This window comes from Dreissena polymorpha, chromosome 1, assembly GCF_020536995.1.
Source record: "Dreissena polymorpha isolate Duluth1 chromosome 1, UMN_Dpol_1.0, whole genome shotgun sequence".
NCBI lineage: Eukaryota > Metazoa > Mollusca > Bivalvia > Myida > Dreissenidae > Dreissena > Dreissena polymorpha.
This window is the reverse complement of record NC_068355.1, coordinates 173,606,618-173,633,278: the sequence shown is the minus strand read 5'-3', so window position 1 is coordinate 173,633,278 and position 26,661 is coordinate 173,606,618. Positions and strand designations below refer to the sequence as shown.

The following is a 26,661-nucleotide window of genomic DNA, read 5'->3' as shown; positions in this document are numbered from 1 at the left end:
ATCAGCTACATAATTATGGTCTCTAAAGTAATACGATTAAATTGTCTATCAAGATCGGTTGATAAAACGCGCTTTTGCATAAAATAGCGATGAATATAAGGTGTACATATATATATATAGCAGCTAATATAAATCGCCGTCAACACCAATTGTTGAACTCAAACGGTTCACCTTTGGTCTGATCGCAATCAATTTTTCAATCAAACCTAAATGGATGATTGGGGTGGGGATAATGAATAGTTAACATGTATTTAACATAAATTATTCACGTCACAGCTTACGCTTGAACGGCGGTATTAGTTTGTTAAGTAAAAATAAATACACGTAATCATTATAGTACTTCAGTAGAACATCTACATCAGTATTGAACCGGCCAATTATATATTCGTTATTCCTTATTTCAGAAAGGGTACGATGGCATAGGCAAAAAGTTTCGTTTTCTGATTAACATTTTGCTTTAACATTAAGACGGCGAATCATGTACGCGTTTGTCTGCTGTTGTTTTCGCCCTATGTTTGACAACTGTTAGTTTCTACTCAGTCCGTTCATTTTATAACTTTAAATATTGAGTCAGATTCTTAGACAAAACTCACGCGAACGAAAATACGTTTAAATGTAAAGTCATGATTTCGCACCGATTAAGCGATGATCTATTAAATGGTTATTTGCGAAATACTTCATATCATATTGTACAAAAAGGCGCACACGGGATCATACAGCAAATTCGGTTTTATTATATACTATTACACATGAAAATGATATAATGAATATTTAGTAAACATGCATATTCATCAAACGTCCATTATATACACTGGTCAAACCTGAAGTGTACATCCTCGTCCCCAGCACATTTCTTTTGTACTAGTATTTCTTACACTTCAATCCACTGTTTTTGTGCTTGAAACGTAACAATTTTCACGACTAATTCCTTCTTATATCCTCCAAATGTAGCGATCATACATGTATGATCGCCCACTCTTCAATACAAATAAAATATTTTCATAAATGAAGAGTTGAACAAACAACGTCATTCTTCACAAAATGATAACGTTTCGCCACTTTAAACTACTAGACATCTTTCCAATAGATTTACAATGGTACTTGTATAGAGTCTTTATCTAAAGTTATTAAATTTCAACGTTTATTACGCTTATTTTTGTAACGCATAATCCAACAAAGGCATAGCAATACCCTACAATCAACAAGTATTGCACATTATTGGAACATGTATACAAATAATCCAAAATAGCTTAAAGCTCAAATAACATTGTCGCAGTTGGAATGATCGTATATCTTGTATCTTGTAACAAGTATCGGGTTTGTCGGTTGTATTCTTTAAGTCTTATTTGAAAGCCAAACGTGTAATCGCGCCTAGCACAGTAATAGCCCCTTGTTATGATTGCATTGCCTTTAGTAAGTACCGTCAGTCCTGGCGGCTTTTTTTCCCATTATTTGATAATCATTGATCAGTATAGTTTATTTTCCATAAATATTTACAGCATAATAACTGATCGCCACCATATACAACTTTGTAAAATACGAGTTTTTGTTTAACTACCGCTATCATGTGTTATGTTAAATAGTATGTTCAAGTAATTTTCACGGGGCATGTTGATATGTTTATTATTTCATTTTTAAGACTGACGATGTACTATGTAGAAGTCGTAATAAATTACTGTTCTGTTATTTCCTGTTCTTAAAAAAATGTCGAGTGCGATTATATTTTAATCAGGAACAATCCTAATTGTATTGATTTAATGCATTAATTATTTATAATATGTACAATATTCCAATTGTAAAAACTGTCCACGTTTCAAGTTTTAAACGAATCTACTAACCTGCCAAACACTGACGATGGACATATTCCGGTACACATGATTGCGAAGGTTATTGAGAGCAGCTTCTAGTATTACTCAACAACAAAGACATCAGCACCGAACACCCACAACAAACAATAGCACCGAACACCCACAACAAACAATTCCAATAAAGTACATACGCGTTGACTTTACAGTTCATTTATATTTGGGTTTACCGATAGAAACTATATGTGAAAATAACAATTTAATAATGCAACTTTTATTTTAGATCGCGTTATAAATTTGCAGACATGCATCTGTCTTAAGTTCATTGAATATGTAACGAACATTATAGTGTATGATTGAAGTTCATTCAATATTTAACGAACATTAAAGTGTGTGATTGTTTCAACAATATTAACTGTCCAATCTTGGTTACGCATGGGTTTGAAGCTTAAACGAAACAAAAATTCAAAATAATTATGTAAATTATGAACTTGTACTACACTATGATTCGTAAACGACTTTTTTCATTAAATATACTTCATTTCGAGTTTACGATCAATAAGTCTTAACATTTCAGTATCGCCCTGGAAAAACCGGACTTAACCCATTCATGCATAGCGTCCTGAAAAAAGGACATTGCAAACAGCGTAAACCCAAATGAGACGCCGCATGATGCGGCGTCTCATCTGGGTCTACGCTGTTTGCTTAAAGGAATTTCTGTAAGAATTGTTCTAAATATAGAAATAAATATACCAGACATCCCTAATTTTGGAAATAAATTGATCAAACTTAGAAGGATGGGAGAGTCCACTGGGCATAAATGGGTTAATACGTGCGCGTTAAGTTAAATGGCAGATTAGCCTTGCAGTTCGCACTGTCTGGGCTTACCGAAATCAAGTTTGGTCGCACAGATCATCCTTGATTAGCCTGTGCGAACTACACAGGCTTATCTGGAAATTAACTCTACGAAAATGCATCAGGCCCGTTTTTTTTTCTCTCCAGAGCCTGCCCAATATGTTTGGTTTCGATAAACGGTACCCACCATATCTTACAAATTCCCAAACCACACCTCATTTTCTTGAATTGGTAATGTGCTTTAAATCTAGATTTGATGTCCAGTACGAAAAAGTGAGCGTTTTACTTGGACCTTTGACTAAACCATGTATTTCAGTGTTTCTGTGAGTCATAATGTTGATTTTTGAGTATACAAAATCGTTTTATATTTCACTGAGATCTTATTTATTTATTTTTTTGCAGCATACTTTAATGCTTTATCCAAGGGAGGTAATAAAAATGTGTATACGGGAGTGTTTTATGATTTGTCTTTCTTTGTTCCTTTTTTTTGAATTCATACCGCAAACCTCAAGAATGCCGATAATATAGTAAACCATCCGAACAATTTGACGACTAGGAGATTCAGTCGATAAACAAAACAAATCAAAAACAAAATAACCAATCATAAGAAGACACGGAACGGAATCAGGTGCTGTAAAAAGAATTTTGATTCTATTTTTACGAATCGTATAAGCAATAAAATAGACACTTTATTACGTGACTATCTATTTGTGTTCATTGAAAAGAAAACTGTTTTAAATATTTAAACGAAGACTATTTTCATATTTGTATTTTTTAATAAGCTTTTTTATATGTATTAAATACAAATGAATAGCCCCTTATGGGATCCTGTTAGCGTCATATTCTCATTAAAGCTCTAATTCTCGTATTTTTTTTGGAATTATTTTATAAATGAATGTACTTATAAAGATATTATGTTTCGAACGATTGTAATAATTATTATTAAAAGCATGAAAAAAAAATGTGCCTGTCTACGGGTTCGACCTCTAAAAGCAAAAGTTAACTCACTACAACTACAACACGCAGGCTTTTGAATTTGGATGGCATTTTATACGCTTTGTCTTTTATACACATTAAAGCTTAATCTAGGGACAGCATAACACATGCTTAAGTTGTTCCGACTTCGATTGAGGATTATCTATATACGATAAAACAAGAGATGTGTTTGTCAGAAACACAATGCCCCCTAATGCGCCGCTTTTAATTTTTGTTGTTGTTGACCTTTGACTTTGAAGGATGACCTTGACATTGATCTTCCACCACTCAATGAGATACACCTGCATGTCAAATATCAAGTTGCTATTATCAATATTGCAAAAGTTATGACCAATGTTAAAGTTTTGGGACAGACAAACATATACAATGACAGACAGACAGAAAGACAGGCAGACAGGCCAAAATAATATACCCCCTATCATTCGATCCGGGGGCATAAACAATAAACACTTTTGTAAGTGTTAATTTCCTTGTTAGATAATACATACATTTTTTTAACTATGACCTTTAAAAAATAAAATCGTCATTTTGCAAACTGTAAACTAGTCCTTATAGTACAATTACACTTCAAATCATATGTTTGAGTAAAAAATCAATATCCTGATCTCTGTCCTCTGCGAATTGTTCATAGTACATAACGAAATATCTCGATGAAAATAAGAGGCTCTACGTCATAAACGTGGACATGATGAAATGTTTTGATTCTATTTATAGAAATGCACTTAGTTAATCTTAGTCAAGGCATGTTCTACTTATTCTGAATATTTTAACTACGCTGTTGGTTTAAGACAAGGGGAGGTGATGTCACCTCTTTTATTTTCATTATTTGTTGAAGATTTAGAGCTTTATTTGCAGTGTAATATCGATGCAGGCTTAAGTATTGATGATTTAACTTTGATTTTGTCATTGTTCGCTGATAATATTGCTATTATAGGTAAAACTCCTGAAGAAACTCAGAGGCACTTAGATCTTTTGTTTTCAAACTGTTCTTCATGTGGTTTAACTGTAAATACTACAAAAACACAAAAATAATGTTTTTTCGAAAACGCGGGGCACTATAAGCAAATGAAAAATGGACCTATAATAGCCAACCAATCGAAGCAGTTGGTGATTTTAACTATCTAGGTACTGTTTTTAACTACACTGGGAACTTTTGTAAAAACATTGAACATCTTAATGGAAAGGCCTTGAAATCCTTAAATGTTCTATTTTGTAAATGCAACGACTTTGGTCTTTCGCCAAAAACATTGTGTCAACTATTCGATGCATTCGTATCGCCAATTCCTAATTATTCATGTGAAGTTTGAGGTTATACCAAATCCAAAGAATTAAAAAGAATACACCTTAAATTTTGTAAAAGATTATTAAGCGTAAACAGTAATGCGTGTTCTGCTGCAGTGTGAGGCGAACTGGGCAGATACCCAATGTGTATTCACAGATACATAAGAATAATGAAATATTGGTTAAAAATCAAAGACAGTGATAATATTATATTGTTTTGTATTGTTTTTGTTTAAAACGCAATGTTTATGTAATCGAAGACGAATTCCATTTCGTTTTAGTGTGCCCATTACATGTTGAGTTAAGACATAAATATTTAATGGACATAGTATACAACTTTAAATCTGTTTTATACAATGATGTCGGAATATAACAGAAAGAGTTTAATTGCTATGGCAAAGTATATGCACGATGCGTTTATTACTCGGAAGACGTTTTTGCTTGATACTTAATTGAACATAAAAATGTTTTTTTGACGTGATAATTACTTTTATTATGAAACATATAACTTGAATTACGTACTTGTCAAAGATATGATATGATATGTTATATATATGGCATGCTTATGTCTTTGTGGTACATGTTTTTCTCGTTTATAATATATTTTGAAAATTACCAGTACCATAATAATAATGCTTTTCTCTCTGAGTTTTAATGCAGAGTCATTGACTGTTTTAAACAACATTGGTTTCACACACTTGAAAGTCCAGTTTTATTTTTGTACAAAGAATTTAAAATATCATTTGAATATTAAAAATATTTAGATATCTTACCCAAAAGTCTCAGATTTTACTTCTGTATATTAAGAATGTCATGTCATCCATTAAGAAATCAAACGGGTAGGTTTAGTAATAACCGCATAGATAGGGAAGAAAGACAATGTATTTGTTGTAACTCACGTGATATTGAAGATGAATATCATTTTATTATAATCTGCCCATGTTATACAGATATTAGGGAAAATACATCAAATCTTATTATCTTAAACGGCCATCAGTATTTAAATTCTTAAGCCTTATGAGGACATGTAATAAAGATGTTCTCATTAAGATATCTGTTTTTGTGAAAGAAGCTCTGATAATTAGGAAAGCCATATTGAATGTTGTTTAAATATCAGCTGAAATGTTATGTTCCACGGGTTCGGTTGTATGTTTGTTTATCTGATTACTTGTTTGTTGTATGTATATAATCCTCATAATGCAGTACCAATACCCGCAACAACATGATGGGAAATTTAAATGCACGCTTGTGTTTCCGCATTTAACGCATATCTGTTTTTATTATTATAATGATCCGTATCATCTCTACTTGATTATTCACCTTTCACATTTCTCTAGACGACTAAAGAAATAACTAATATCTACTTGTATACATATGTGAAATATACGTGCCTGATTTTAAAATTTGTGTAATTTTAATTTGTTGTAGACATTAACAAAAATGTGCACTGTCTATCGATGTAATTAGCATATTCATCCACTTTATATGAGTAAGATAATCGACTCTCCATTTTTGTTTATTTTACATATATATATATAAATAGCATTATAATCGATTGCCCCCTGTCACAAGATGTTTTAATCATTGCGATTGTTTCTAACCACTGTCATGTATTATGTAATACGTTATGTACACTAATTATTATTGTACACCCACTTTCTTTTCACGTGACCTTTGAAATGTATAATATAACATGGCTAAGACAGACGATGTACTATGTACAAGTCGAAATAAAGTTCTGTTCTGTTCTGTTCTGTTATTACAAGTAAAATAGAATAACCTCATTAACATTTGTGTTGGAAAAGTTCAAGACATGGGATAGCGTCGATTTCTGATCTGCTCACATTCCATTACGTGCCATTAGACTGTCTCAAATATCACTCATCCCAAATATTGGTACATTTTAAAGACTTCATTTGAACAACAAATAAAACATTAAATATTTGCTTTTTCTCGTTTGACGTTCGGTATTATTTGCGTAGAGCTAACACAGGCGTGAACGAGATCGTCTTCGTAAAATACTAGCTACTCAGGAAAGATCACGTTTAAGAATGCCTACATATAAATAAAACATGTAAGACTAAATTCATTATTCATATAATTTAAGCGATAAATTTATTGATTAATGTAGTTACATATTAGTGACTATTTACGGGCTGCTTTAAACAAATTATAATTGTACATTTGATATGCATATTTATCACTGGAAATTGACAGCCGTGATATAATTGAAATTTAATTGATTACATCGAAACTCGAACTGAAATAATAGTAATTATATTTGTGTGGGAAGAATTTTGAAGACAGTGACATACATCGTTTTTTCACATGATGTTGATGGTTAAAACAAAGACACTCGTGGCAACAATGATGCAACTAGTGCCTACTGTTATATGGCATTCCTGATTAATAAACAGAATAGAATGTACACTGGAGTCGTGTTCTGAGAAAAATGGGCATAATGCATGTGCGTAAAGTGTCGTCCCAGATTAGCCTGTGCAGTCCGCACAGGCTAATCAAGGACGACACTTTCCGCTTTTATGACATTTTTCGTTTAAATGAAGTGTCTTCTTAGCAGAAATCCAATTTAGGCGGAAAGTGTCGTCCCTGATTAGCCTGTGCGGACTGCACAGGCTAATCTGGGACGACACTTTACGCACAAACATTATGCCCAGTTTTCTCAGAATACGACACACTGTATGACCCGTGTAGATGTTTGTTTTACCTCCAAGACTTGTGCAGTGATCAGCCAATAATCAATCAACGATAGGTGACATGTTCAAGTGTCGCCACTTGCACCACGGATTAGTGCTAACAGGCAAAATAAGACCAGTGTTCGTACACACAAGGATGCATCGGTGATTGTCCTTTTAGCAATATGAAAGACGATTTCGAAAACGTGTATTATAACTACAAATATTTTTTTTAGATGATTGAACTTTTTTCTGGTAAGATGCAACATGTAAACCAATAACAGAACATTCTAAATTAATATTATTTTTTTAGCGGATGGCTGGTTTCCTGCATGTTAGAAACAATAGCAGCGAATTTTTAAGTTCTAAAGCGTCAAATAAAGAAACATTAAGGCCACTGGACACTCGTCGATGTGTAATTTTCCCATGTAAAAGTAGCATACCATATACAATTTGAAAAGGTATATCCAAAGGCTTGCCAAAAGAGCGCCGTATACAGGAATTACCTGCCTAGCCGACTGACTTCCAGATTGCGCAATCCTCTGCAATGCTCTAATCGCCGTATTTTCGTCCGACAGACGTTTGTTTGTCAAAATGCAATGTTGGAACCATAGCATGTTGGTGTCAGTAATCCGTGCAACCGTCTTAAACTTCCTTTTTATTTCCGCCATATTTTTATTTTATTGAACTGTGTTCAGTAGTCAGATATTATATTCTTTAATACTTTTTCCGTTTTTCTGCAACGTTGTCATATTTCATCAAAGGAGCACACTTTAGTTTACGTATTCTTCCGTTGTTGTTGATTGGTGGTCCATTTCTTGAAAACAATGTGATTGAATTAAAACGAAGCAATTCTTTTTTTTTTTAAATTAAAGCAATTCTTTTGTTGTAACGTTGATAGGCGAAGCACGATCACTATGTCTTTTCAAGCAATTCGTACGTCCAGTTGTTCGTCATTCAGTGTTATTTTCAGTAGAACTGACGACGAATTCCGGTCCATGTATACCACCGGCACGGCCTTACAACCACGGCTGCAGATCACTCATACATTTCAATCATTTAATACTACGTTAATAACCGCAGACAGTCAACGTTGAGAGTGTCAGCTATGTGTTAAATCCACAAATTAGATTGTACACGTTAGCTATTACTTTATTCGTGCAGCCACAAAAAGACGTATATTGTTGATCGGTCATAAAAATAATGAAATTTAAAACAAGAAAAATGAGCTATTCCAAAAATATTAAGTAGAACAGTAGGGAACTATAGTTTACAAAGTCATTCATCAATTACATATACCATAATAATTACGTTGCATTGATTAAAGGATTCACATATTTAGATTAGTTAAAAATTTTCTTTCTTTGCTTGGTATTTATTGGTTACAGTTTTGGGTACGAGAAGATTGGGGATTGGTTGCGGCAATAATATGTCAATATAAGAGATATAAAAACACAATTAAATGAATTGTTAGTAAGCGGTACACTTTATAGTCGCTATAAAAGACTGTTAGTTTTTAATGTAGATGCACGCCCTGTAACAATAAGCCATTGATAGTGCCTTAATTATATGTAAATAGAACTGACGGCGCATTGGGTATTGAATGGGCCATGGGAGACACGATGGAAGCTAAGCTGGTAAATCTTTGAATGCGGTCTAAAATGGGAGAATGAGCGTTGTCCGATATAAAGGTATATATACTTTAATATTTATATCTTTATCATATCTTTTCAAAGACACAAAATAAAGGTAACGGGTAATTTGTATTTTATTGTAAGTTTAATAGAAGTGTCTTAGCAAAAGATATCCAATTAAAAAGCTATGAAGCTGTGAAACATATTTGTATATAATGATAAATTGAGCATTGTTCTGAGAAAACTAGGCTTAATGCATGTGCGTAAAGTGTCATCCCAGATTAGCCTGTGCAGTCCGCAGGGACGACACTTTCTGCTTTTATGACATTTTTCGTTGTAATGAAGTCTCTTCTTAGCAAAAATCCAATTAAGGCGGAAAGTGTCGTCCCTGATTAGCCTGTGTGGACTGCACAGGCTAATCTGTTATAACACTTCACGCACATGCTTAAGCCCAGTTTTCTCAGAACGCGGCTCGATTGATATTCTGTTATGTGTTGAAAACAGATATTCGTTATGCTCTCGCAGGTCAATAAATAGTGACTGCAGACAATACGTTAAATGAAGCGCGCTTCATTAAGTTTATTAATCGTTAAGAAACAAAGAATGTCGTAATAGAACGTTTGTCCCATTGCATGCTTATCAATCAATCAAACTATTAAATTTGCAATGCATGCGATTAATGATTCAATATGTAATTAAAATAGGGTAAAACAAGTATGAGGCTACTACATTTAATACATTCCTACCTTTATTAAAGACGAACATTCATTGAAATACAACACTTGCATAATAAGTTGGGATTTTCGTACCGTTTTTAAACAAATATTTTACGAAAATTTTTGTTTTATCATGTGCAGTGTTTCGATCAATACACTCCTGTAACCAGACATGTTAGATCACATGTGATATGTGCGTGAGAAACAATCCACACATTGCTGGTCGGTGCTATGCAATATGCCCAGTAATAGTGAATGATATTTAAACGCTGAAACGACTGAAACAATTATATCCATAAAAATTGTTATCGATCTTACGTATTTTACGTAAATAAACAACGATTAGGAGCTCATAAGCGTTTGACTAATTTCTAACACGACCCGCAACTTTTTTCCTGTACAGAGGAAAAACAAGTGTAGTTTATTCCGCAACAAACCATGGGCAAAGTCTGTTATTGTAATGAAAGCGTCGGAAATGCTAAGACATTGTTAAGTAAAATACACGTGCTTAAATGCTTTATCTGACAAACGAAAAATTGATTAATAAATACTTTCTGCATAACGCAGCACAGTAAAAACGCTACTGAATTATATTACAAAATATATATATAAAAATCGGGGAAGAATCGAAATTTTGTTACGGCTTATTGCTTTTGGGGGGATTTTAAGCAACGGTTTAGGGTACCGACGACTATGAGCAAACCAATCAGGCTATCGTCCTCATGCTTTGAACGGAAATGTAAAGTTCTAACCCTTTTCCTATTACCACAATAACCAATATTTAGCCAGAAATGACTTCTTATTACTATTTCACGGGGTGTTATTCGGCCCGAGTTGTGTATTGACCGATATATAACGATATTGCAAAAACCCATTTAGCTTCTATCTGACACAATTTGAAAGATAGTCGATTGTCTGCTTGAGAACCGCATATTTTAATATATTGTCCTCTTGTTTTTGTGTGCGCTGTTTCCGAATAGTTTACAGAGCTTATTTAGTTCTTTATGAAAACGTGGGGATATCAGCACTTAAAATACTTATTTTCCTCGAACTACTTTACCATAGTATGTCTCATTGTTCCTAACATTATTGGTGTAAATCACAATGCCTACTAAAAGTAAAATGACATATTACACAAAGAAAGCGTCAGACAAATTTAATCGCGTTTTATGTTAATCAAATGAATACAATTTTGATCTATAATAAAAGTTCAGTTTTACCTTAACTATGAATACTAGTTATTATAACATATAAAACAAAGAGCGAAATAAAGTGCAAAATGACGAATGCAAAAGTGAAACAAAAAAAATAAAAACCCTTCCTTTATAAGTTTATAAAGTGGAAACAATCTATAAGCATACCAGCGTTTCGAAGTATTCCTGGTGAACATATAAAATGTATTAAATATAGAGAGAATCACACACAAATTTAAGATATATTATGCGCATAATAAATAATATATGCTACTGTGCAAAAGCATACCTCAAATTATCAATCCAAATAAGCTTGAAAGCCGAATGCTTCATCGGCGCTATATTGTTCATTAGTTTTTTTTCTGTTTTCTCCGTTTGCAATACTTGATGAATAAGTGAACGGGAAGCACAACTATAACATATATAGATCGCTGTACCGGTATATTTTATGTAACAAGAATCGCATTTGGGTGCCCTTTATGGCTTACATAATATATTGCGAATGTATAGTAAATGTTTATGCTTGATAAAGTTGCATATGATAATATTTATTGCTTTTAAAATTAATTTTATTTTGGTCAGAAGTTTGCGGACTGTTAACTAAACTGGTCGTTACAAGTTGAGCAACCAGGTCCTCAAATCAATTTAGAGTTGGCAGGTGCTGAAAAAGTATGGACAACCTTCATAAAGAATCAAATTTGATGTATAAATAACACTTATTTTTTATTTATGAACGATATTAAACATCACGTGACCTACCTTTCCCCATCTGGCCATGACCCAGTCCAGGAAGCTGTCCACCTTTCCAAACGACTTCTGCACGCGCTCAACGTCCGACAACACCACCCCGCAGATCTCACACGCGTCGTCGTCATGGTTGCTATGCCCATGCCGACGCCGACGGCCAAGTGAACTGCCCAGCTGTCTGGACGGCGGTCGAGACTGCGAAATCGTCGGGCTTATGACCACCGGCGCATCGTTGCCGAATGATTCTAAGTATTCCGGAAAGTCGTCTGCTGCGCCGTTTAGGGCGGGATGCCGATAAGGATTTTTATATTCGTATTCCCTGTCCTCAAAAAAGCTGTCCGAATTATTGTCCGCATCGTCATCGGAAGCATACACTGTGCTTTGACTCCGACTCAAGTTATCAAACGTCACAGAGCGTTTCAAGGAACAAAATCCACTGTCCGCTTCGCTTCGCGACGTGGAATCCTTTCTAGGTTTTAGCGCAGACTTTTGTGGAATACTAGGCATGCCATTCACAGACTCGATGGTGGATATATGCAGTCCTTGGTATGTCGTATCCGCCACGACTGCAAACGATCGCCTGAAACGGTCGTAATAGTCCAAGTTATCTCTCACGCGAGCTTTTGGCAGCAGCATCATTGGTGCGTCGTTTATAGTTATCTCCCTTGCTTTAGACCTCTTTCCTATGACCACTTGTGGCACGTCCGGTGTGTCCACGCGGAAATTACTTTCCACAAAAGACAAGCTGGACGAAGGTCTCGACCGCGTGGTGCGAGACGATAACGAACGATATGATCGCACACTCATTTTTATTTATTAACACTGTTAGAACATATTTTTATACACTTTAAGATCCTCTAGAATGATCATGTGTAATTTTATACTTCCGACTTTCCTTCTTCTTTCAACGGTGGCAAATCTGTTTTACCTAAAGACGAAAAACAAAACAAAACCATAAATACATTAAAACAAGTGTCTTCAACTTTCATTAAAAATAAATATCATTATTTTAAGCGTGATCCTTATTTTTATTTAAGCTGAGACTTGTAATATGAAACTTACCTGAACATTTTCTCAACTCATTTAACTACAATCTTTGATATCCAATTTTCATAACAATTGACTTTACGTTCAATATTTAAGAAAAAAATGTTCCAAATGGTGTTTGCATTCGATTGTAAAAGCTTCACATAATGATTGGATGAAAACGGCGATTTTATTACCATTCGCTTTCTACAGTATTCCGTTAATGATTTCACACTGGTATGCTACTGTTTGTATTTTGTGTAATACACAAAGAAAGACATTCCAAAATCGATACAAAAGCTATTATCCAATTTTTTCTTTTCATGGCTGATTATGGCATGACAAATTAATCTAAAACAGAAGTCTTAAGTAAACATGTTGCACGTCTTCCCTAAATCCGTCAAACCCTACAGGCAATCAGGTACGATAGGTTCAAGATTTACAAATGATCGCCCAGATTAAACACAAGGGAAAGTGGGTTTTGTTATAACATAAACTGATCATAGCGGGTGAATCCTCTTCGCTTTTATCAGCGCAAGACCAAATTAATCAATATAGCCTATATAATCCCATCTATTTAGTTACACGGTAGGTATGTTTGTTAAAGATAGTCACGTTATTAATTGGGGACTTGACCCAATGGTTCCGAAGCAAGTTTCAGTTTTGTATTACTTTTGCTCTTGCATTATTTAATTTAAGGACAAACTGTATAAAGTTTGTTTTTTCTCCATTAGTATATAAGAAAACGCTAATTAAATCTCTGCTAGGCAATTCGATTGGATATGATATGTTGATACCCAATTTATGCATGAAGCTAAATTGTACATACATATTCTGATAATTTGGTGTTATTGGCGGGGAAGATGTGGAACCCATCTTAAAGGGATCTTTTCACGTTTTGGTAAATTGACAAAATTAAAAGAAGTTGTTTTATATTCGCAAGTTTTCGTTTTAGTTATGATATTTGTGAGGAAACAGTTATACTGAACATTTACCATGGTCAAATATAGCCATTATATGCATCTTTTGACGATTTAAAAACCTGAAAATTATAAAGCGTTGCAACGCGAAACGATTGAATAATTTGGAGAGTTCTGTTGTTGTCGTTTAATTTTGTGAAACTACAAAGATTGCTTATATAAACTATAAAATACGCAACATGATTGGCAGGATGGCCGAGCGGTCTAATTGGTTTTTACTTTTGGACTCCGAGGGTCACTGGTTCGAGCCCTGCTGCGGGCTACTTTTTTCCTTTTTTTAATTTTTTTCTTGATGCTTAACTGGAGCTTTTTAGATCGAAAGTTTACATTAATCAATATAAAGCATTTAATGACAAACTTCAAAACATGCAAAAATCTGTGAAAAGGCCCCTTTAATGCGATGTGGTCGTTTTGATATTATGGAATGGACACGTGCGGAAAGCGAAAACCTACTACTATAACTGCGGCTATATGTAACAATTATATCCTTAGAAATAATGAAACAAATACCACTTATTAGAACGATGGGTTCGTTCGGACGAACTCATTACACATGAATTATACACATTGTAGACTTCATTCAAATATTGATTTAAGATATAAATTAATCGCAAGTAGATATGTTGCGTTTAGTTTTGTACTTTTTCTGTGTATATATTGCCTATTAATTCATTATAGGCCGGAAGACCATTTCACGTCTATTGGAAAATAGCTCAGCGTTATGTTTAAAATTAAAGAAAAACAAATTGATTTCGGAGAATGAACATTATTTCTTGATAAAACCAATGAGCTCTTTTTTGTTCAGGACCATATGGCATAAATATTTTTTTTAAGTTTAAAAACATCAATTACGCTCATACAAAATAAATGTTATTAAAATAAAAAATATATAAACAAATGTGTCTAACTTTTGGCTAGTGCTTATATCAATCCGAAAGTAGAAAATCCGAACTTTAAACATGGATTGCTAGATTGAAAAATGCCACTTTTAACACCACTATGTTATCCCGTAATATAGCATTATGACATTGACATTACAGGGGTAAAAGTTAGCAGGTACAAATATTTATGAGTGTCGAAATCCAAAGCGTCAAAGCCAATTTGTACAATGAAACATACTACAAACTAACAATGTGCATTATACTTGACAGACGACACACACTTTCACATTATTTATCTTCTAAAATATCTGATTTAACACGTATTATTAGTGTTGCGAAAATAAATAATCATAATCCTACAGATATTTTCTTAAGCTGGGTACAATTTGAACAATGTAAGGTGATACACAACTATCTGTGAAATCTCCGAAAGGTAAGCCTTTCAAAAAGTAGGGGTATAGATCACACAATGTTACAACGGATTTAATATGCGTTATGCAAAACATGAAATTATCTTCACTTTCAATTTCTTTTGACACAGAGGGTTGTTTTGTAAGACAATGTTTAAGTAGGGCTACAGAAGTCAATCCGGCGATATAATTTAAACCCACCGCCATACGATAAGACAGGTTCACGGAACTATTTCATATTAATTGTTTTGCATTTTTACGTAAGAGTACAAGTAATTTGTGTCAGTTTTTGTGTTAAATCCACATAATTCATTGTGTTTGATTTGATTTATACTAATCTTCTTGTTATAAAAATACACATTAACGAATAGACTATCCTTATGAAATATCATATAGTTAACTTTATACATAAAACCAAAGTATACACTACACGAACACCATATATATATATATGTATGTATTGTGATTTTATTATATGAACACCATATATATATATATGTATGTATTGTGATTTTATTATATGAAAAAGAGATTCGTTTAAAGACTATACAGCAAATACAGCCAACTGTTTGAAAACGGAAAACGGAACGGATCTTTGCTATAGCTTTAATAATCGCTAACTGAATATTAAAGAAGCTAAACTCAACCCCGGAAAGTCGATATGCTATGAGAAGTTGGATGTGCTAGGATAAGTTGCCGATATATTTCGCTGAATTTCGGTAGGGTAAGTAAATCCACGTCTATAATTGCTTAAAGGCATTTTTAAATAAAATATATTTTGGTGTATGCAAAGGAGGTATTACCATGTATGTTAAAAAACCCGGGTTATTTATATTCAGGATTTATTGAAATATGGCTATTCAAAGTCGACGATGCAGGGATTTGTCCCATATTTAGCACTTTATTTACAAATTTCTTTAAAGGTTTGCCAGTGAAAAAGTTTTTGTACCGACTATTATATCAACCAATGTCCCCGAATAACATATACGCCAGGGTTTCTTAAAAAACGAACTGCACTCCTGTCATATCTTAACATCTTTTGAACTGCACCAGGTCATATCAATTTTCATCAACATGTTGAATGTAAAGTCGAATTTTCCACCAATACGAATTTTTTTAAGAAACCCTGGCGGATATGTTACTCTTGGACATTGGTTGATATAATGGTTTCCGGGGGTGGTTATAGTTCTAACAGGCGTAGCATGAGAACACATCACGGAGTGGCCAACTAAGTTCATAATAAAGATCAATTGTGGATGGATTGATAGATGGATAAATGTGTGGAGGATAGGTGGTGGTTGGGAAGGAGAGAAGGATGGAAGATGGATGAAGTGGCGATTTATGGATCGACAAATGGTATTTCAATTATGGATATAGTTTACGAGAGTCTATGTCGTTTTGGTGGTTTTTGCTTGGATATATAGGCATACTCAACTACTACTATCAAATTATAATATTTTGTTAACAAGCAATATTGGTTGATATTTGAAATTCATACTTGCTTCGCAAAAACCCTGTCGCGTACGTTATTACATGGATTAGATGAATGAATTCAGGTGACTTTATTAAGGCGTGACGGCGTTCTGCCAGATATATGCAAATATACATTAAAATACGCTATTTTTAAATGATTTATTTAAATTTAAACTGCTTTGAATTATTTTGTTTCTCATTTAGAAGAAATCGCAGAAATTATTTTACAATTAATGCAACTAAATATTTTAAAACAGACTATTAAACCAATCCGTTGGTGCGCAACTCACCTTTATGTTTGGAACTGAAATACTGTTCAACCGACACTACTTGATTAAAAACGTTTGTACAAACAATACTTGAACAAAGTCCAAATTCACTTTGCATAAAGTGTATGTGTTATGTAAAAACGGACCTGTCAAAAAACAAAACACAATGATACTCATAGATAAAAATCAAGTTTCAATATGAGTCGATGAATTGATGAATGTTTGAGCCCAGTTAGTTAGATAGCATAACAAAGCAAACATTGTAAAAAAATGAAAAGCATGAGGTTGCAGGTTAAAAGCCACTTATATCTATTTTAAAAATAAAAGTTAAAGATTTAAAACAAACAAACAAAGAACACATTATGTTTAAAACGCTTAGTAATACTCATAACTATGAACAATGTTCGAAATAGATAGAAATAAAGAAACAAAACGTTTGTAAAGCTTTTCCTCGATATCTGGAAAACGCTAATATTTTGCGTTAAAAACTACAGGCAAAGCCATTGCAGTGCAGTAATAGCAGATTAGCTTCTGCCTCAAGAGGTCCCGCGTTCGTATCCCGGGGAGGTCAATATTTGTTTTTCAACTTGTTTCGTGTTATTGTTAAGTTCAGATTGTTCAAAACAAGACAGATTTTAGTACATTCATTAAATGACATTTTTTGTAAAATTTGAAAATATGTGAACAAGACCCTTTAAAGCTAAATAAATCGTAATATACTATTTCGTTTGTCAACATAATAAACTTGACAGTAACCTTATACAACGACTTGGATTATATTTGTAAACAATTAAGACAATTAAGTACGTATTGAATAGTTGTATACTTGAAATCATGTTATTTTTACTGAATGTAATTTGAAACTTTTACAAATGCTTTATACATAAACGCCCTTCTAAAATATTTCACATGCCATACTTTGTATAATTTACAAACGGAACGCTGTGAGCATATTTATTTATTATTTATGATATAAGCTTCTGTTCCAGATAATTATTTTAAAAAAAATTAAAACGCAAAACAGATATGAACCATCATATCGCCATTGACTTACAGAATGCAGTCTTTTATTCCACATCACATGTCACTTTGAATCGTTCACATTTCTATCTATGGATAATGCCATCATCACTTTGCTTGAGTAGCGCAATTAGAGTCTAGCCTCCCGTTCGAAACAACGTATTATGTACCAAATTCGCAGATAGCTATAACGATATATAACACTTTGCCATATCGACCGGGTAAACGAACCTTGCACAGGATATATAAAACCAAAAGTGAACTCATACTTTCCGTTATTATTTCCTGGTGGTTCCTTTTGAGTGTTTTACTACAAAGTGAAATCGATTATCAACGATTCAAAAAAATATTATAAACTCGCAGATCAGCACACCGTCAGTGATATGAGCTTCGTGCCAGTACAGTCATACATCATATTTGAAATAGTTCAATTAAGTGCTAATATATATATAATATATACCATGCACCCAAAAACTAAAATTTTGACAAGCCGACAGTTGTTGACAAACATTAGCGCTCCCCGCCGAAGCCACTTTAATGTAAAATCGTCCTTGGACAAATATTTACTTTGGTGGACGACACGAAACCTCAAATTAGATAAATACAATTGATTGCGATTGCTCGGTCTACAATTAACTATTGAAAGGTGCGATCAAGCGTCCATTGATCGGTCTACAATTAACTATTGAAAGGTGCGATCAAGCGTCCATTGATCGGTCTACAATTAACTATTGAAAGGTGCGATCAAGCGTCCATTTCACAAGTGACACACGCACTATGTGATTTTTTATGACACACCGAATAATTACATAAAGTGATTGCAATAGAGAACTTTTAAAGTAAAATAGTGTAGACATATTTATATATATTGTTTATTATAAACTAAATATTCGGCACATATCAATGTGTTTTTCTTGCAACCTGTCTTTGTTTACATTTGTGAGCGATGTTTTAACTCTCTCCTCGTTGGCCTACGTTGTGTCAAATTATCAGAAACAAGATACGCTGACATTTTAAACTGAATCATTACATGTTGACATAAAACGTGCCATAAAGAAACAAAACAAAAAATTATAACATTTCTTAAATCCGGGGGCATATAAAAAAGTGCAATATGGTTATTTGATAGTTTTTTCCCCATAAAATCTGCTACTTCTGAAAGGAAAAGCCTACAATCAGTACACAAATCATTGCACGTTATTGCAACACCAAAACATAATTGTTATTATGGTTGAAGCAAATCGTAGAAATTAGGACACATTCTTTAACCTTGTGGACTTTGCGGTGGAATCCGCGTTTATTACTGCCATAATCAGGCCAATAAAGTCATTTATACCTACATTTAAACATAGATAAATACTCTATACCTCCTATTTTATATAATATACAATCGACATATTACTCTCTATGACGGAGTATTATCAGATATGTCACGGCATGTCAACGTCTGCTAAAGGAGCATAGCTGGTATCGAATGCATGTACATACCGATATTATTTACAAAATGAGGATGATCGAATAAAATATTTTGTTTTATTTTATATTATTTGAAATCTTTATTATTTTTCTATTTTACTTTAAAAAATCCTTTAAGTAGAAGATAACGATGATTTGAATAAAAAAGGAATATTATAGAAACGCTTTTTAACGACTGAAAAAATATTATTTATATTTATTATTTTTAATATTTCAATTTTAAAATAAATATTTAATTTTCAATATAATGATATTTGATATTATTGACAAGTAAGTTATCATTTATATTTCTTTTTATTTTTTTTATTGTTTTAAATAGCAAGAATTCACATCTTTTAAATGCATTTTGAGCCCCTGAAAACTCCTAATGAAGCGAAAGATGCTTTGTAAAAATATATGTATTGGTTTTATGCGATTTTGAATGTGTTGGATTACCGCGTTGTTTATTTTACCTTTAGTCATGGAACATGCAAGGTAATAAAACATATTTAGAAGCTGTGTATAAAATATTCAAAAAATCATCAAATGATGCCATATAGGCGATCCATCGTTTATCCTTGTAGTGTTTAAATATGTGTACATAACGTTCCTGTACGAGGCTTCCTTACACAGGGTAAATAAATAGCGGCGATAAAAAGATGTCACAGTATTGGATGTTTAGTGGAAACAGCGTCGGTAAGCTCTGATCAAATAAATTCTCTTCTTTAATAAAACTTTGCTTACTTTCTTTTGCGATGAGCTTATTAAAATGACAATCCACTTTCACTTGTGGTCATCGAGGGAAATGATAAGAAAAGGTTTTAATAAAAACAAATCGAGGAAATGAAACTGTCAAACGAACATCTGGAAGTAATAGTAATATATGGATAAGTGGATAAGTATGACACGAACAAGGGCGCACATTTAACGTTTAAAGAGAGACTTTTTTTTAATTGTTTGCTTATTTGTCCGACATATGGCACATCCGCTCGGAAATAGACTAGGTAAGATACTATTGTTTATCAATGTTGTCCCTGGAAACATAGTTGCAGTTTATAATCTCATATATCACAACTATTAACAGTAATATTGTATCATTTATGCACACTTGCCGTCTTATTCACACGTTCTGGTCCGTTTGGAATCACATACAATCTATTAACTAGAAGTCTATTTTGACCTACACGCATACCTGCGAATTAGGAATGTTAAATATCTTACCAACCACACAATGTCCTTCACCTTTAAGTGAAGAATGATTCAAGTTTATTAGATATAGACCGTAGATATAAAGTATGTTACTGTAAAGATTCCTGGGAGACTGTTATATGTTTAAAGCGAAATAAGAAAGTTCCATTTTTTATGATTCTCGTTACGGATTTCTTTTTAGCCAGCATGCATTTTGCAGACAAATGTATGTACATTTATCAACAGTATGTATTATTATCATTTTAAATGGTAAAAACATATTGTTAAATATAAAAAAATAACTGACTAAACAAAATTTAATTAACTCTACTCAAACACAAACTTACACAAGCATATTTAAAACTTATATTGAATGTGTAATCAGAAGTAGTTAAGTTTATCCCAGAGCTTTGCTGATTGAAACTTGGTAAAAGGTTTTGGCAATTTTACCGCTCTTTTATCGGACCTGTTTGCTAGCCTATTAGCAAAATGAGTTGTTTCGTTCAAGGTGAACTACGAAGTCTTAAGAGTTAATGGCGAAAAATCCCCATTTACAAACCGCCATGTCCACTCAATAATTGGAAAAGAAATGCAATATTAATACACAAGTACACATTTTTTTAAACATTGATATATCTTGGCTTCTTATTTGCTTTTTTCAATGACTATATTTTCCTCTTCAATAGTATTTTTAACATGTTTATTGCATAAGAATGAGATTAAAAACACATCAACCAAAACACAAATAATAAAACGTTCACAGCAAAACTTGAATTACAATCGTTATATCGCAAATAAAAATCTGGATCACATATGATATATTACTTACGTTCTGGAATGTCCATCATAATCCGATTCCAATTGTATTATATACGTATGCACTAAATTTTTAAGATTACATGTGGGATGAAGCCTCTTTGTAAGCCTTTAATGTATTTGATTATTGTTTATTTAGCAATAAAACAATCAACTTTAAAAAAACTCGGCAATAAACGCATTATTGTTGCACACAATTTTAAAGCATTTCAGTACGACTTAAAATCTTATAAATCTCATTTACAATAAAGACGACTTATAACAGGTTTAAAGTATTATATAATTGTATTCTAAAGGAATAAATTGACTTATCCCAAATCCAATAAGTAAAATTGATTCAACGCTTACTTACCACGTGATGTCTAAAATCTGGTGGCTATTGTCGATGGATTTATCCGGATTCCAGTTCTTTGATCTTATAAAGTAAATGATGTCTTTGAGAACTAAAGATATGGGGACATATTATTGTTAGTTGAGTAGTTATACATACACCATTAACAATGTAGAGCTAATGTCGATCGTAATAGAAGTTGATGTATTTGTTTTGAAGTCTCATGTATGAGCACTGACAACCAATATGTTTTATTTTGATATTTACAGTTTCATGTCGTCGTTGATAATAGAAACTTAAAAAACACATTTTCTTATACTGTGAAACCATTATTAATCGTCAGGCATTAACTTTATGGGGAGCTTCACTACCAAGAGGACATGTGCATATTATCAGCGGGTTCTAGTCAGATGATTTTTCACACAGTTATGACCCTTTGAAATTTTCCATTAACTGTACATTTAGTGTAATCCTTGTCCGGGCTATTTCTCAGCAACTAATGACCGGAATTCAATGAAACTTTATGGGGAGCTTAACTAACTTGAGGAGATGCGCATGTTATTTGTGGGTTCTGGTTAGATGATTTATTCAGAGAGTTATGGCCCTTTTAAATTTGCTAAACCATCCATCGTATTATTTTGTCCGAAGTTATGCCCTTCAAGACGTTTCCTTTTATCTGAATATATAGTGCAGTATTGTGAAAAAAAACACCTTTGGGGAGCATACCCGTCTCCGACGGTTTCTTGTTAATAAAGTTTCAAGAGGTTTGCATCGTATATATTTGATCACTTTATGTACAATAATTTGTTTGACATGTCGCTTTTAATAATGTCAATGAATTAAGAAAATTTTAAATGAATACACTAACTCCGATATAACGCAGATGACGGGGTCCAAGTCTCGAAAATGTGTTTGAAAATTTCATAAACACAAACGCCATACGCCATTTTTCGGAAGTATAAAATTAACACTGCATTATGACACAGCGGTTTCATGGGACACAGTTCAGATTTAATTGTAACAACCAAGGGAAAAGTGAATTTAAATTAGATTGAATGCAATAGGATACAAAGCAATGTTTTATTGCGTCATACTCCGTCATTCGAAAAACGTGCTTCCCGTGGTTTTCCTGAAAATAGCGCGAAAATGAAAGTGAATTTCCGTAAACAATTACCCTACCGTTGGATGGAATTAATCGCCATAATTGATAATTTCTCTTTACCTGTTACGTTTTCAATTGCTACAAATAACAATGATTCAAACATGTATCGGACAATTTGTCAAAGTTGTCAATGATTAAAAGATCGATAGCCCATAAATGAAACACAAGCTATTTTCACACCTTTATTGTAGTTAAACGCTAACAACTAAACACAAATCAATAAATATGTTCTGTATTAATTTGTAATCAATGCGGGGAATGTATATCAGTCAGGTGTTGATCACACAGCAATATCTTTTAATTTCGTGTATTGTCTTTGATCCGGATCCGCTGCGTGGAGGCTGTATAATCTGCAACTACATTAAAAAACACAATGCACACAATGGGTAATAAAGTTTTTAACAATTAGCGCAAATCATTACTATTCTACCTAAACGAAGTCAACGCAGTCGATACAGCTGTACTGTATGGCAAGCGGTTCGACGCATAATCCCAAGAAACTAGGTTTCTCATGAGAACCTAGGTTCTCAGAATGAGAACCTAGGTTCTCGCTTGTAGATTGCACATGGCTTCAAGAACCCAAGTTTTCAAATGAGAACCTAGGTTTTCATGAGAACCTAGGTTCTCATTTGAAAATCTAGGTTTTCATGAGAACCTAGGTTCTCATTTGAAAACCTAGGTTTTCATGAGAACCTAGGTTCTCATGAAAAACCTAGTTTCTTGGGATTATGCGTCGAACTGCTTGCCATACGTGGTTTTCATTTGGGAACCATAGGTTCTCTAAGAACCTAGGTTCTCTGAGAACCTAGGTTTTCAGAGAACCTAGGTTTCTCATGAGAACCTAGGTTCTCATTATGAGAACCAAGGTTCTCATAGAACCTAGGTTCTCATGAGAACCTAGGTTCTTTGAAAACCTAGGTTCTTTGAGAACCTAGGTTCTTTGAGAACCTAGGTTCTCTGAAAACCTAGGTTTTCAGAATTACGCGTCGGACGGCGTAAACTTGCTTGTTTGGAATACGGGACACATATCATTCAGGGCGCAGGATCAATGGGGTTCACATATGATTACACACGGGCTGGACAGAATGAAAACACGCCGTTAAGAACTTTATTTTTGCAGATATCTCAAGTTATTGAAATATGTTTGCAAAGTCTTTAGCGCATAAGTTTTTCTTGCAGTGTTGCCGATATCTTACGATTGAAGAATACATTATTACACATAATCAATAGAGATAAAACTTGTATTTTATACCATAATGATTGCTTCCTACATGTAGGTCACAGACATTCTTAAAATAGAAACTGTACCGTACAGTTGTTTGAGGCCCGAACAAGGGAACTGAATATTTGAAACTCATTTAATGCTGTAACAATGTATTATGCAACGATTGATCTGAATTTTTAGTCTCAAAACTTTGTCGTCTTCGCCCATTCCGCTATCCACGTTTCGTAGAATATTACTGAGCATTGTCTGAACATTGTTCAGAAAATGCTCTTGGGGAGAAACATTCACGGTTTCACGCCTATTTCTATTCATTTTACACATATGCCGCCAGCGTGTACCAAGCAATGGGAGACAACTGGAGGTTAATTATGGCAAGCGGTTCGACGCATAATCCCAAGAAACTAGGTTTCTCATGAGAACCTAGGTTCTCATGAGAACCTAGGTTTATGAAATCCCAAGAAACCAGGTTTCTCACGAGAACCTAGGTTCTCATGAGAACCAAGGTTTATGAAATCCCAAGAAACCAGGTTTCTCATGAGAACCTAGGTTTTCATGAGAACCTAGGTTCTCATTTGAAAACCTTGGTTTACGCTTGAGAACCTAGGTTCTCATGAGAAACTAGGTTTTTCATGAGAACCTAGGTTCTCATAGACACATAGAACTTAGGTTCTCATGAGAACCTAGGTTCTCATGAGAACCTAGGTTCTCATTCTGAGAACTTAAGTTCTCGTTTGGTATCCTATGTTTTCACAAGAACCTAGGTTCTCATTTGAAAACCTAGGTTCTCATGAGAACCTAGATTCTCATTTGAAAACCTAGGTTCTCATGAGAACCTAGGTTCTCATTCTGAGAACCTAGGTTCTCATGAGAAACCTAGTTTCTTGGGATTATGCGTCGAACCGCTTGCCATAGTACTGCACTCGCGTTTTACAGAACAGAACAGAATATTTATTTTGACTTAAGCATACCAAGCTTATCGTCATATACAAATGCATGTTAATATTACAGATATGCGTGCTGAATATAAATAATTACAATGTTCAAATTACATACATCAATTAATAAATCACTTATCACTGGAGGGTGAGAGAGTTCTAAATTACAAGTTATAATGTGACATGGAATACATATATAGGTATCAATACATTTGATACATACATGGTTAACAAACAACATGTAACAAGCATAGAACACTCAATTGTACGTATAAGTAATAGTTCTTCTTAACATTTCATGTGATAATAAACAAATTGTTATCTCTTTTTTTGAAACATGTTATACAATAGATGGCTAATTTTCTAAGTGTCGTTTTCTTACTACTATTTAGGAGTTTAATAAATTTGAACATACTAGGTCGCTTGTAAAAGAATTATGGAATATATTTGATTCTTTTTTCTAGGTAATGCGGACATATTAGTATGAAATGGTACTCATCTTTGATATCGTTACAGTTACACATGTGGCATATTCTTTCGTTCCAGTCAATATTATGATGTCTGCCTGTTTCAATTAACAAGTTATGTGATGAGAGACGCATTTTGGCAATAATCCTCTATGTTTTATTTTATTTTCAATTATATCTAAATACGGCGAACTTTCGAATGTAGGTTTTAATTCTTTATACATATTTAACGACGTTGAAGAATCAATGTTAGTCCTCCATTCCGCTACATACTGATCTCGCAATCTTATTTTTAATAAAGGGATGAATTTGTCGATATTTATAGATTCAGGGAATAACCATACATCTCCAAATCCTGAGTGGTTAAGTATATCGCGCACTTTTGATGACCAATTCACTGCATTATTTCTATTACCAATTTCTGATCTTTGCATATTTATAACAGTGTGTAGAATAAAGTTACTTTGCTTTGTTTGATATAGTTTTAGAAAATATTTAACAATTCTTAAATACCGTCCAATGATTAAAGGAAACGACCAACTTCCGCATACAATGACAATGAATTAGTGGACATCTTTTAATAATCTTTTACAAAATTTCCTGTGAACGCGTTCAATATTATTGGCAGTTATAAACCCCCATACTTCACAATTATAATTCAAAATATAATCGCGTTTAACAGCAATGCCACGTGTCAGTTAAGTACACTGTGTAATCTAAAACCCTTTGTGTCAAAACCGGATTATCTGGTATCCGGAGAGGCGCCCGCCCCCCATAGAACTGCCCCCGGAGAACTGCCCCCTATTTTAAAGGGGGCGGAGAGGTGCCCCCCCCATCAAATCTTGATGGGCTGATAACTGCCCTCCCATTAAATCTTTAGGGGCGGAGAACTGCCCCCTGTCAGAATTAAGCAGGCGGAGAACTGCCCCCTGTCAGAATTAAGCAGGCGGAGATCTGCCCCCTCACAACAATTCATTGGGCGGAGAAGTGCCCTCCCGTGTCAACTTCAATTAACATGAACTGTCGGGCATCATCATCACACTTTTTTATCGCAAACAGTTACTCAAACATAAATGGTTTCCGATGAGAAGTAAAATGCAAAT

General features: G+C 33.7%; 1 protein-coding gene across 16 annotated transcripts in view; it reads right to left on the bottom strand.

The window, feature by feature from the left end:
- Positions 1-18,163, bottom strand: part of LOC127861814 (uncharacterized) — a 66,645-nt gene extending 48,482 nt beyond the window's left edge. For 4 of the 16 annotated variants that reach the window (XM_052400495.1, XM_052400543.1, XM_052400554.1 and 1 more), the window contains exons 1-3: positions 12,983-13,392; positions 11,933-12,848; positions 11,342-11,359 (exon numbers count right to left, since the gene is read on the bottom strand). In XM_052400495.1, coding sequence (XP_052256455.1) covers positions 11,342-11,359; positions 11,933-12,727 — 813 coding nt within the window. In that variant the 5' untranslated portion in view covers positions 12,728-12,848; positions 12,983-13,392. Of the gene's footprint in view, positions 1-810; positions 1,186-11,341; positions 11,360-11,932; positions 12,849-12,982; positions 13,394-18,013 lie in introns of those variants that run through there. The other 12 variants (XM_052400583.1, XM_052400586.1, XM_052400594.1 and 9 more) reach the window with 8 other exon arrangements.
- Positions 18,164-26,661: the final 8,498 nt, after the last annotated feature.